Source organism: Stigmatopora argus, chromosome 6 (genome assembly GCF_051989625.1).
Source record: "Stigmatopora argus isolate UIUO_Sarg chromosome 6, RoL_Sarg_1.0, whole genome shotgun sequence".
Taxonomy (NCBI): domain Eukaryota; kingdom Metazoa; phylum Chordata; class Actinopteri; order Syngnathiformes; family Syngnathidae; genus Stigmatopora; species Stigmatopora argus.
Genome location: NC_135392.1, coordinates 4183491 through 4197719, shown reverse-complemented (window position 1 = coordinate 4197719; position 14229 = coordinate 4183491). Strand labels below are relative to the sequence as shown.

Below are 14229 nucleotides of genomic sequence, written 5' to 3'. Positions count from 1 at the left end.
ACACAACCATATCATAGCTCTACACTAAGGGCTACAAACAGTTCATAAGTTCAAATGTTATTTCTTGATAGCCATACTCTGAATTTAAAAGTAAAAATAAATGAAAATTTGCCATTTTTAGTAATTTCCCCACGCTGTTGCTAGTCAATAGGTTTCCTACCTTACCATACACAATTTGACCGGCTTAAGTAATGATGAAAAAAATTAAATAATTCATTAGACGTAAAGCGTCGTCAATGGCAGCAAATGACTTGAGGCGAATGTATTTTTTTCCAGATAGTAAAAATATCTACAATATCTATATTTCTATTTCTTCCTCAACAATATTTCTAGTGTTTATGTTTATGTCCATTGACTTAAAAAAATAAATACATAAATAACCATCTCAAATATTATGGGTGTAGGAATTCAGTTTAAATTTGTTTACAAAATGCCTAGTTTGTTTATTTAATAAAAAAAAGCTCTGCCAACACAAAGTACTTCATAATAAGTGACATATTGCTAGCCTTTGGGTGTATAAATGTTTGCTTTTTAAATACAATGACATGATCTGATGAAAATAAAGACATTTTATAGTGAGGAATGAAGAACTTAATAAAAATTATAACATAGTAAGGGAAAAGTGTCCTATTTGTTGAAAGATAAAATGGCACAACTTGAATAAACACATTCTAACGATATGTATATTATCTATATTATTACAAGGCTCAGAAACAAATCTATTATTTAACATACAGGTAATTAAAAACATCTTTGTTTTCTTCATGTTTAAGAAAGCACTCGGAAAACGATGTGCAAAACTTTACATAAAAATATCTTCATTGTTTTGCTCATTTTACAAGAGTGCAGTGTGCATACTAAAGCTTTATGCCACAAACAAAATGCAGCGTACCATTTGGACGTATATAATAAATTGTTCGTGCACCAAAAGCTTTAAACAGAGACGATTGATTACTTCTGCGTGTTCAAACTGGTTGAGTGCATTCTTTTTTTCTTTTTTCTGGCCAGCTTTTCATCCAATCTTTCATCTTCTGTCCCTGAAGAAATGCATTCATCATAAAATAAATAATACATTAAAAGGGCCATATTATGGAAAGTTGACTTTTATTGTTTCTTATGTTAATAGTCGGTTCTCTGGAGTGCCTAGCCAACCATAAAGAGGGAAAATAAACAAACTATGGTGAATGTTTGAATGTATTTTGTTGTGTTAAAGCAAATGGGAGACTCAGAAAACACCTTTAATGTAACTTATATTTAGGGAACAGATTCATTGGCAGAGTTTAAAGAGAAAGATGCATATGAATTTTGTGCAATTTGAGATTCTCAAGAGGAAACAGTCAAATTGTCAGCACTGAGACAAAAGATAAACCAAAATGAGTCAGTTATGAAAGACAGATTATATACCAGAAGGCATCTTTTTTTTTACTTACCGTATTTTCACGACTATACGGCGCATCGTATTTTAACGTAACGAGTGCTATTTCTGTATTTTGGATTGGATTGGATAACTTTATTCGTCAAAGGACGCGCCGTTTTTATAGGCGCAGCCAGGCATGGCAAAACATACACCAGCTTAAACATACGGACACACACTAAAAACACGTTTTTAAAAAGGCAACAGAAGCAAAGCTGAGTTCGGTTGTACTTTATTTAGCCATTTTACAATGTACTCACGTCATCATCACCCACAAGTCCTCATTTTCTGTGTCCGAATTGAACAATTGTCCAAATGAGTCATCAAAAACGCTAAGTTTTATATGTTCGTCCAGGCGGCCACAATCCATTCGCAAATAGTAGCTAGCTAGTAGCTAGCGTAACTATTCCAACGCCGCCTTCCATGCTTCGTAAAACTGTGTTGATGTCGATGTCCAGGCCACAATCCATTGGGTGTATTGACAAAAGGGTACCCGTTGTCGCGGTCCGGGCGACCAAAAGACCGTGACCAAAAGACCGGCTACCAATCGTCCGCACACGGACAAAAGAACTATATATCCCAGCAGTCACTGCGCAGTACTTTTTCTACGGGGAAAATAGTAAGAGTCGGGGCTGCTTGCCGTAGTTGTGAGAGCTGTAGAGAATGGTGTACCCTATCCCCTGATTTATTTTATTTTATCGTGATAACAATTTTAGTATTGGTCCATATATAAGGCGCACTGGATTATAAGGCGCCCTGTCTATTTTGGAGAAAATTTAAGACTTTTATGTGCGCCTTATAGTCGTGAAAATACGGTAAATCCTTATTTTCGATTTCGAAATGAAAAACAATGTCTTGTACAGTTGAATATTGTCGCAAATATAATACATTGACTGAAAAACCAGCAGGACGATTGTTTCACATCGCGAGCAAAACGAGTGTAACACATAGCCTAGCGTGAAGCCGCAATTTTCTTTCCATTTACACTCTGTATAATGGAAATATATATCAAATAAAACCATCTTGCCTCTCCAAAGAAGTCAAAAGTTATCATTTCCAGAATGCTTAGGGCATTCTTGTTCAAATACCAAGCCCAAACAAACTTTCCTTCAATGTGCTTGGGAAAATTAAAAGACATATCTTCACAGCGAGGCTCGCCACGCGTGTTCGTAATCGTAATGAAACGTTAACTTAATTCATAAGGCCGTCCTTGCCGAGATATCTCAAGTACGACGACGGCGGCTTGTAATTGTGCTTGTGGCCTTTGAAAAAGAAAGGGAGAAATTCGCTTGGAAGGTTTAAAATATTTTAATGTGCTTTTTTTTTGTTCATACAGCATATTGTATGCATATCCGGCATAGCATTTCTCATATATAGAACTCTCTCGTAATGATAGGATAGAAATGTAGGGCGCGGGGGATGATTTCCAGTCTATCAAAACAATAAATAAATAAAAAATAAACCACTACTGTCATACAGTATCTCACAAATGTGACTACACAGCACATATTTGTGTAAATTTGTGGTAGTAGGACTGATTTTAATTTAAAAATGTACTCGTTTTACATATTGAGGAATGTGTGTGAACTCGAAGGGACGTAAAATTGACATTAAATGAGTAAGTTTGACCATGTGACCATTGTGTCAAGTATAATGCAAGTACTACTGTTAAAGTTAAACATTTAACTCATATCTAATGTATATATTGGTAATATAAGTACATTTGAATTTGGTCAAATATACACTACAGCAAGGGTGTCAAAGTGGCGGCCCGGGGGCCAAATCTGGCCCGCCACATCATTTTGTGCGGCCCGAGAAAGTAAATCATGAGTGCCGACTTTCTGTTTTAGGATCAAATTAAAATGAAGAGTATAGATGTATATTAAATTTCCTGATTTTCCCCCTTTTAAATCAATAATTGTAATTTTTAATCCATTTTTTCTGTGTTTTTAGTTCAGAAATCATTTTGTAAAATCTAAAAATATATTTAAAAAAAGCTAAAACAAAAATTGTTTTAGATCTATAAAAAACTGAATATTCAGGGCTTTTAATCCAGTTCTTTTAATCCATTTATAAAAAAAATCTAGATATTATATCTAAAATGGTCCGACCCACATAAAATCGAGCTGATGTTAATGCGGCCCGCGAACCAACCCAAGTCTGACCCCCTTGCACTACAGTAATCCCTCAAATATCGTGGATAATGTAGACCAGACATGGCCACCACTTTATTTATATTAAGCAGAGAGGAACTATTTTCACTGTGAGTACAGTATTTAAAGTATTTAAATTTTTGTATATTTAGATATTAGTACATGACAGTCTTTTGATATGCTTATAGCTGTAATATTTAATAAATAACATGTATTGTGGTAGTTATGGGGGTGATCCTATTTTGCGGTTTTTCGTTTATTGCGGACATGTCTGGTCTACATTAACCTAACCGTGATATGCGAGGGATTACTGTATATAATATATGCGTGTTAGATGTATGTATTATACTGTCAATTTTAAAGTAAAAGGGACGGAAAGTTATGTTCATCTCTAGCATTTAATAATAGACTGAATAAATATAAATTCCTCATTTGCAAACTGAAACCTTTTTCAAAAACCGTCCTTTCCACGAAGGTCATTCAAAATACATTTACAAAAAATATGATGTGTACTCACTTTTTTGAGATACCGTAAACATGGCGACTGCTGCATCACTTTGTTTTGTTCTCAGGAGGTTGTACTGATGGCTCTCATCTCATTTTCTGAACCGTTTTATCCTCATTAGGGTCGCGGGGGGTGCTGGAGCCAATCCCAGCTGTCCCCAGGGAGGCGGGGGACACCCTGAATCGGTGGCCAGCCAATCGCAGGGCACAATTAGACAAAGGACAACCATGCACACTCACACTCATACCTAGGGACAATTTAAAGTGTCCAATCAGCCTACCATGCATGTCTTTGGAATGTGGGAGGAAACCGGAGTACCTGGACAAAACCCACACAGGCCCCGGGAGAACATGCAAACTCCACACAGGTGGACCGACCTGGACTTGAACCCAGGACCCCGGGGTGTACTGATGTCTAAAAAGTAATTCCGGGGAAAAACAATGATCTAAAAACAAGAAGTGAGCTGAGGGTAAGATCAATATTTACAGAAACAACGGCAAAAAACATGGGTTACCGGGGCAAATTAGGAAATGACTTTGCCTTGGCTTCTATATAACTTTGATTATACAATGGTACCTTGACTTCAGAGTTGATCCATTCCTGGACAGAGCTTGTATCTCAAAGCATTATTCCCCGTTAGAACCTCCCGTTGCCATCGTCCGCAAAGAAAGCTAGCACTGTACTGTCAATGACAACCATAAAAAACATCGTAAAAATGAACAAGCGTACACTCGGGTCGTATTCGTGCGACGTGGGCCTTTTCAGTCGGTATTCCCGTTTAATAAACAAACGATAGTTGACGGACGCATACAAATGAAAAAGGTGTACTAAGCAGCGGCTCTCGTAAGTCAAGGTACAAGGGAACTTGATTTCCATCCACAATTTGCAGCAGTGGAGAGGCGAGAAACGAACGGTCCGCTGCTCCAACCTCGGAATCGACACGACTAGCGTTCCCTTCGCGGTCGTCATTGCGGCCGTCTCTGTTCGGCTCATCCGAAGTAAGGGTGCTCACTTTGAAAGTTGTAGTCCGGACAAACCTTTTGAACCAACTTGTAGTCGATGCTGAAGAAGGAGATGAAGATGCAGATGACTTTGAAGGGCTTGGCGCAAAGCCAGGCGGCGTGGGATTGGGTGTGCTCCGTGAAGCACGTCTGGGACGGGTCGTACAGGCAGGGCTTGGGTTTCTTGGATCTGTTGGTTTTCTCGTACTCCACCCGGCAGTTGAAGGTCTTGATTTCTTTGGGGTCGATGGTGGATTGGTGGGATTCCTGGATCTGTACTTGCTGGGTGTGGGGGTGCAGGAACTGCTGCTGTTGGAGGACCTGGAACTCCACCACTTTGGTCGGCGGCACGATGCTAACCGACACGTTCCCGAGACTGGAGGAATTGTGGCGGAAATAAACGGTGAAGGTCCCATTGATGTGGTCCACGATCTTCCCCGTCACCAGCAAGCTGAACTTGAGCGTCTTGACGTTGAAGTAGAAATCGCCCCAGCCGAAGATCTTCTTGGTCTTCATCGCCGTCTTCAGCGAGGGCTTACGCTTGGAGCGGTAGCCTGTCTGGTCCAGCATCAGGGACTGGTTCCTGGCCGCGTCGTACGGGTTGAAGAAACTGTAGGTGGGCGGCTTGGTTTTCACCGCCGTCTGATCCAGGGAGGTGCCGAAGACTCGGCTTTGGTATGGCGGTTTGACGGCTCCTCCGGGTTGACCGCCGTAAGGGAGAGTCTTCATGGCCGAGCCCACCTGGCCCAGGTCTGAGAAGCCCACGCTCTTCTCCAGCCCTTGGACCTGGATGTGTAACAAACAACGTTAGTTTTAATAAATAAAACATGCATCTGTTCATTTTTTCTACCATTTAGGAAGCTCAAATATATTTTAACGGGCTCTGATTGGTTGAGGTAAGTCTATTGACAACACTAGGCGCGTGTTAGGGTTATTAGTCTTACATTACTATATAGTATTTGCTTTACTTAGCTTATTAACATAAAAAAGTCATTTTAATACATCTGAGTGCAACCGTGTAATGCTTGCTCCTGAGTCCTGAGTGAACCTAAACAACGTGAAGGTCACTCCCCTCTCCAGCTGGACTTCTCAACTTCTGTTGTTCACACCGCTCCCTTGGGAAGATCCGGTAGACCTTCGATTGTTTTGAGAAACAACGAGAAACATCGACTTCTGAAAGTGTGGTTCACGGTACACGGTCGATTGGTCGCCGGTCTTTTGGTTGCCGATCTTTTGGTCGCCAGTCTTTTGGTCGCCCGGAAGGTAAGTGATAATTACCATTTAAATCGTTGCTCAAATTCCCTAAATACAAACTGCGAATTACTATTTAGTCATACTTAATGCCCTAGTAATTATTAGGCTAAAGAAAAGCTCCAGATTTCCCGGACTTTTATTGTTTTTTGTTGGAGAACTTGTTGAGACTCTGACAAGACGGCGACCCAAAGAACGGCGACCAATCGACCGCACACGGTGGTTCACACCGCTCCCTTGGGAAGATCCGGAGGACTTTCTATTGTTTTGAGAACTGAGATGCCTGTTGTAAAATATTTTGTAATAAACAGCAAGAGAGGCGTCCTACGTCAGAATGATCCGGAACGAAGGGGCGTGAGGATTGATTCTCTCTTGCAAGACACCTGTTAGGAGTCTGATGTCTTTTTTATTTAAGCTTTCATTTGGGAATGCCTATTGGTGAACCTATCAGTGCGCAATTCATTTGGACTGTTGGATTGTTGGCGGACATGAGCAAGTGGCCGCACTGCAAGAGAGCAACCTTGAGAAAGTAAACATTTTGGTTTTTAAGTAACAAGAGTAATTTCAGGACGAAATTAATTTTAAGAAAATAAAAAAATGAAATAAATTCTACAAGTAGACGCTGTCTGAAGTCTGACGTTTTCGCGTAAACAAAAATGACGTTGTTTCTTCAATACCATCTTTTAAAGGTTTCATTTCCTTTGCACAAAATGTTTCTTCCATCCTTCTTGCTTTGGATTGTTACAAAGTTCCTATCTTAACATTGGGCTCATTACGTTAAAACCATCTAATGAACACAATTGGCAAACGAATCAGAATTCAGCCATGCGTTAGGCGATCCATAATTACAGTAGATATTTAAAAACGAGCAAGTACAAAGTTAAATGAGCTTTGTAGTGCACGACCGCAAACTCTTAAGTTGCCGTCCAAGTTAGTCCATCAATCAAAACTTGAAATGTCACACAACGAGTCGGAACCGCTGCAAAAAACTGCCGAACCCATTTTTTTTTTAGATTTTTTGATTATTCCAGCTCGCGCTACAGACTTGAAAACACCTCTGAAATTGGAATGAAGATGAAATGGGCTGTGGAAAATAAATAAATCAATCAAACAGGGCGTGCAGTCCTCACACGCCGGTTCAAAACAATTTCCTCCGCTGGGACGTGCAACCTAAATCCAGTTCTTAATGGGTCTGTTGACCCAGTGTCCATAATTAAAATCCAGTTCAACTAAATAGCCCACATAGGAAGTCGCATGATGATTGGGCGGTGGCGCTAAATGCTGCGCCATTTGCAGGGTTTGCAATTTCTTCGATGATTTGCTTTGCTCTCTCATCTTCCCCCAAATCCAGAAAACATCTATTTTTACGAGCGCACTTTTGAACGCGGCTGCTCCGAAAGCCAAAGAAGACGGCAGTAAGACAATGGATGCCTGTCACTTTTGTTTGCTTGTTTAGACAGCTCTCTGCCTTTGATCCAGCGTCTTTGCGGCTTATTCTCAAATTAAAGTGACGACAACTTCCCTTCGATATTCTTTCATGTCTCAGCCGTCACAAACACACAAACACACATACACACACACACCTTGCCAACGTGTGAAGACCCGCAAATGCACCCTAAAACAAGAGACAAACATGCCGTTATGACATCTTAACTTATTATTGAATTTTGAATGAAGCCACACGTGACGAGGAGACGTTTTATAGTTGTTTTTTTTTAAAGATGAGTTTACAGTTCTGAACAAACTATTAAAATGGGATTAGTTTAAAAGGTTTTCATTTTTTTCTCTTGGAGTACAAGGGCAAATTCCTTTAATATCTAATTTTGTAGCTATACCTACTCAATGTGTGTGTATACATGTATACATGTGTATGTGTATGTGTATGTGTATATATACATATACATACATATATACATACACATACATATATACACATATACATATATATATATACATACATATATATACACATATACATATATATAAATACATATATACACATATACATATATATACATACATATACATACATATATATACATATATACACACATATATACATAAATATACATATATATATACATATATATACATACATACATACATAAATATACATATAAATATACATACATATATACATATATATATACATACATACACATATATACATACATATACACATACATGTATACATATACACATATACATATATATACATATACACATATATACATATACACATATACATATATATATACATATACACATACATATATATATATACATATACACATATATACATACATATATATACATATATACATACATATATACATATTTACATTTATATATACACACACAAACGCACACGCGTACGCGTACACGTACGCGTGCACATGCACATACACATATTTTTACACATATACATACATATATATATATATATATATATAATATGTAATATAAAAAAAGTCAGCGAGAGAGACCATACATCGTTTTAGTATAGTACATTATTTTTTCAGCGAGAGGGAAGCCCGGCTCGACCCGACCCGAAGTAATGATTGACATTTTCGGTCTCAAGTTCTTACCTTTAACTCGAAGCCAAAGTGACAGGTCGGCGTGGTGGCCCATCCATCACCGAATCTAATAATAATAATAATAATCCACACCGCTATTAGCCGAGTCAACGACGCGTCACTCTGACCGACTAATGCGTTCCGTCATTCAATTAATGTATCTATTTCTCGTGCCCGTTCATTAACAGTGGGCGAATTCCGCGTGGATGGATTGATGCCACGACAAGTGATGGTGGGAAAAGTGAATGCTTATTGATCACGGGAAAAGTGAATTATCACAAAATAAATGCCAGCGGTTGACAAATGTTTGTCAGGCGACCGCTCTTCCAGTGCGGCCTGAATCAGTCCTCACAGCTAGAAGCGCTAACAACTAGCTTTCAGATGTCTGCTAACTACAAAACTTTGCTTTGTTTTCAACGGAAACGTCAGAAACTCGAGACCGTTTACCCGAATAACCCCAAAGTTGGATATTCTGAAGAAAAATAGCAAGCAGTCAGCAGCTTTATAGACAAAATTATAATGACAAGACGGCTTCCGTGATTTAAAATGGCAAAAACAGGTGATAAAGCGACGGAGTTTACAACACGAGTACAAAAAAAAACAAGCTAACAAAACCAAATGCGTGTTCTTGATGGTAAATCAATTTTAATGGTGAAGATTTTGAAGAAAAATATCAGCCATTTGCACTAGATGCAAAATCCATACGGCATAGAGTACTTTTTTGTGGCTAAAAGAGGAATGCTTACAAAATAAAGGCTTATCTGCTTAGTTAGCAACAACAACAAGAAACTTTTCCAAATGATTGAGATGCCGTATTACAGACGATAAGTCAACATATTTTTTCAGAGTTTTGTAGGATCTGCCATTTATACTGACTTGAAACTTGGATATATATATTTTTCACTTAAAACCGATAGAAAAGCCAATAAATGCTACGTACATAGCACATTGCACTAATTGTAGTTAGCATAAACGGATTTTGTTTATGTTAACACGCCATTTTTAAAACTAAAATAATACTAGTGATGAAAAAGGATAATAAATTCTGACACCTGTCTGGAGTTTGCATGTTCTCCCAGGGCCTGAGTGGGTTTTCTCCGGGTACTCCGGTTTCCTCCCACATTCCAAAAACAAGCATGCTAGGCTGATTGGACACTCTAAATTGCCCCTAGCCAAGAGTGATTGGTTGTTTGTCTCCTTGTGCCCTGCGATTGGCTGGCCCGGAGTCAGCTGAGATAGGCTCCAGCACCCTCTGCGACCCTAATGAGGATGAAGTGGTTCAGAAAATGAGATGAGAAAAAGTTCTGATGACTGAAGTTCCAACATGTTTTGTTATTTTTTAGTTTTAGCCATAGAAAGTAGGTAGAAAAATCCAGAAGTTCTTAAATTGCCTCTAAAGATTTTGCAAAATGACGAAAACAAACGAATGACAACATAAATTTATCAGCTAAAAATGCAATTTATGCGAGGCTTTACTCTTTCTTTTTCACTAATGCAACTCAAACTCTGGGGCCACATGGACAATATGGCAGGCAATCCTACTTGATTTGACAAGGGAAAGCCTTTTTTCGACTCTAACTCTATTGCGTCGTCTTTTGTCAAATTAGCAAAAGCATAAAAACAAAACAAGGAACATTTCTCCTAAAACGGAATTTGATTCCTTCGTTTCAGGAGGACCCCGCCCGCCGACACAAGTTGACACCCGTCAACACCTCACCGTGCTCGAATCCCGAGAGCTAACGTCTGAGCTTAGCCTTCTCCAGAATGCTTCAGGATATTGTATCTGAAGATGGAATACGCGTCTATACATATGCATGATTGCGGCAACTCAATAAAAGAACAATCATAAAGCCCCCCAATCAAATTACACCGCTTGTGAGACAGAAGAGGATGGTGAGGAAAATGTCATTAGCCCACAAGTGCGATAAGCGGAGGAGCTCGTGTACATTTCCTCGGAATGGAGGAGCATTAATCATCTCTAACTTCATTTGGGGGTTCATCTTAGCAAAAAAAAGTATCGGCGCGGAAACTTAGAAGCTACCTGGGCGTGGGACGGCTAAGAAGTCCATTTAAGGACGCCGACACGGCACAAGATCTGGCTAATTTAGCCTTCTTTATGAAGGGAACTACACATTCACATCTAGAGCCAGCCCTTGTTGATGTATAGGAATTTTTGGGGGCAAAATCTTGCAGTGGAGGAGGAGCTTTTATTTTGGAAGATTTTCTAAACTAAGGTGGCATCTGCATATTTAACAGTATTGTCCCCGTTCAAGAAAAAGTGGAGAAATTAGTCTTTAGGCGCTCAAGTCTGGGAGGAGGAGCTAAAAGTCAAGGTCGCTAGCAAGTAAAAATTCAGCTGTAGCTGTATGAAAAATTAAAAGAGAAAGTTTCTTCACCCTTCCCCAAAAGAACCAATTCTTCATCGGCGAGGAAGGTTACGACTGTGGAAATAGCGAACAGACCTGACAGGAAATGGAATGAGATGTGCACGCAAGCATGCAAGTGGGCGGAGGGCGCCGAGCTTTTCGCTATTATTAAATGGAAAAGGTCAGAACGGCTGCAGAATTGACTGCTGAAAGCTGATATATGACCACAATTAAGATCTCTTTTCATCATTAAGGAAGTGCGGGATCAATGTCGGCGCCGCGCAGGTATCTGATGCGCTTCCACGCCCACGTGCATCAGTAACTACCAAACCACGGCCTGCAGACCACCCCCCCCCCACCCCAGAGAGGAGGGCTGACCAGATGAGAGCTGCCTGTCTGCGAGCGCTTTGCCACGCTTGTTCTTTTGTTTAATTGGACTTTTATCGGCGACAATCAATTCATCTCCATCGGCGCTGCCGGCCCGCATCGATTCGCTGTCACGGGGAAGAGTCCAAATGAAGAGTTCCACTCTGACGATGCGTTCTTCTTTTCAAGGGAGGTGCCCGCCTGTGGGGGGATGGGCGGGACTTTTGATGAATTAGTTAGAAAAATAACAAAAAGTACTACTTGGAACTTGTTGAATTGCTCAACATTAAAATCAAAATTCCTGTTTAAAGCTTTTCATTGCAGTGTTAAATATTCAGTCATTTTACGAACCACTTATCAGCATGGGGATCTCACGGGGTGCTGGAGCCGTCCCAGCTAACTACAGGTACTAGGTTGGGGGACAACATGAATCAGTGGTCAGCCAATCGCATGAAAATTTTGAGCACATGTGTCAAAGTGGCGGCCCGGGGGCCAAATCTGGTCCGCCGGATCATTTTCTGTGGCCCGGGAAAGTAAATCATGAGTGGCAACTTTCTGTTTTAGGATCAAATTAAAATGAAGAGTATAGATGTATATTAAATTTCCTGATTTTCCCCCTTTTAAATCAATAATTGTCATTTTTTAATCTTTTTTTTTCCGTGTTTTTAATTCAAAAAACATTTTGTAAAATCTAAAAATATATAAAAAAGCTAAAATAAACATTGTTTTAGATCTTTAAAAAATGAATATTCTGGGTTTTTAATCCAGTTCTTTTAATCCATTTATTAAAAAAATCTAAATATTATATCAAAAATGGTCCGGCCCACGTAAAATCAAGTTGACGTTAAAGCGGCCAGCAAACCAACAAGTTTCAACAAGCTAGCCTAGCATGCACCTTTTTGGGATGTGGGAAGAAACCGGAGCACTCAGAAAAAATGCAAACTTTACACAGTGAGAACCCACCCCTGGAATCGAACCCTCGACCCCAGAACTGTGAAGCCGATGCGCTAACCACTCTCACACCAAGCCACCAATGTAATTTTTTTTTTTTTTTTTTTATGTGTACGGCCGTATTCCTCTGTCCAAGTGGGCGGGACTGAGCACATGGGGGTGCTTCAGTGCGTGTACTACTGAAAAACATATTTATTTTTCCTTTACATGACTTTATTTAGATCAGGGAAAAATCATAAGGACTATATTTATGGTTTAAACCCCAAAATGCCAAACCAACAAAAATATCTGTGGTGTTATACTTTGTATTGATTTTTAATGCCTATTTATTGTGTGCACTTTTAGGTGAAGCTTTAAATTTCATTGTACTTGTCTAATGACTATTAAGTCCTTAAATTCAATTCATATTTAAAAGTGCAAAATATTTGTGTCCATTTGACGTAATTCATAGCCAAAGTATGAGATATAAAAATATGGAAGTGGAAAGGGAAATTGAACATGAACTGCTAGTGTGGTCCAGTGGTTTAGACATGTTCAATTTTACACCTCATGCCTCCACTCTGTTTTGACATTTGTCACATTTGGAAAAATACAACTTTTGACCAACTCCACAAAAAGTGAAACTCAATATAATTCTTCTTTAAAAAAATGTGTATATATATATATATATATATATATATATATATATATATATATATATATATATATATATATATATATATATATATATATATATATATATATAGATAGATAGATATGTATATATGTGTATATATATGTATATACACAGATATACATATATATATATATATATATATACACACATATATACATACATACATACACATATATATATATATATACACACACATATATACATACATATATATATATATAGCATTTCAACTCATGGATACCATTTGTCATTGATCCTTCACTGCCAGCCACTCCCACTTCTCAAAAATATCAAAGTAAAATTGTGATTTAATTAAATAAAAGGACCATGAAAAGCAGGGGGGTTTAAAAGAAATAATAAAAAGGGCAAGATAAAGCAATAAGAGAGAGATGGCTGGATTGAGGGAGACACCGAAAAGGCAGTCAAAGCGATTTCGCAGTCGGCCGGTGTCACTGGATTATCATGAAAATGAAAACTAGCGAGCCAGGGAATATCAGGGAGCACAGAAATGGAGCCCAGACAGATAACAGCAAGTCGGAGAGACGAAAAAGAAGAAGAAAACATGAATAAGAGGAGCAGAGCGCAGAAAGCAAAGAGATCCACCCGACAATATGAGGATGAAAATGTAAAAAGACAATATATATACACACCGTGCGCACTGAGATTATGAGCGCAATAAGGCTCCAACCGCAATCACTTCGCCCAAAAAGGAATAATAAGAGCTTTCTGGAGAAGTAATATCTGTAATGTTGTTTTGAAAAGAGCCGCTCGGGCTGAGAAAATAATTTCTCAGTTAAAGAAGTGATGGGGAAGAAAGAAGAAGAAGAAGAAAAAAAACACCAGTGTGTCGCCAAAGAGGATTTATGAAGGCATTGTGCGCTGGTTTAAGTGTAATATGCCGACAATATTGCAAAATATTGCGGCTACCGCTGAAAGAAACATCCTCTCACGTGCACCGTGGTGCGTTTGA

At 38.8% G+C, this 14229-nt stretch overlaps 1 protein-coding gene across 1 annotated transcript in view; it reads right to left on the bottom strand.

Annotated features, from left to right (window-relative positions):
• Nucleotides 1–2703: 2703 nt before the first annotated feature.
• nxph4 (neurexophilin 4) overlaps nucleotides 2704–14229 on the bottom strand; it is a 43301-nt gene continuing 31775 nt past the window's right edge. The window contains exon 2 of the mRNA XM_077603301.1: nucleotides 2704–5859. Coding sequence (XP_077459427.1) covers nucleotides 5062–5859 — 798 coding nt within the window. The 3' untranslated portion in view covers nucleotides 2704–5061. The remainder of the gene's footprint in view (nucleotides 5860–14229) is intronic.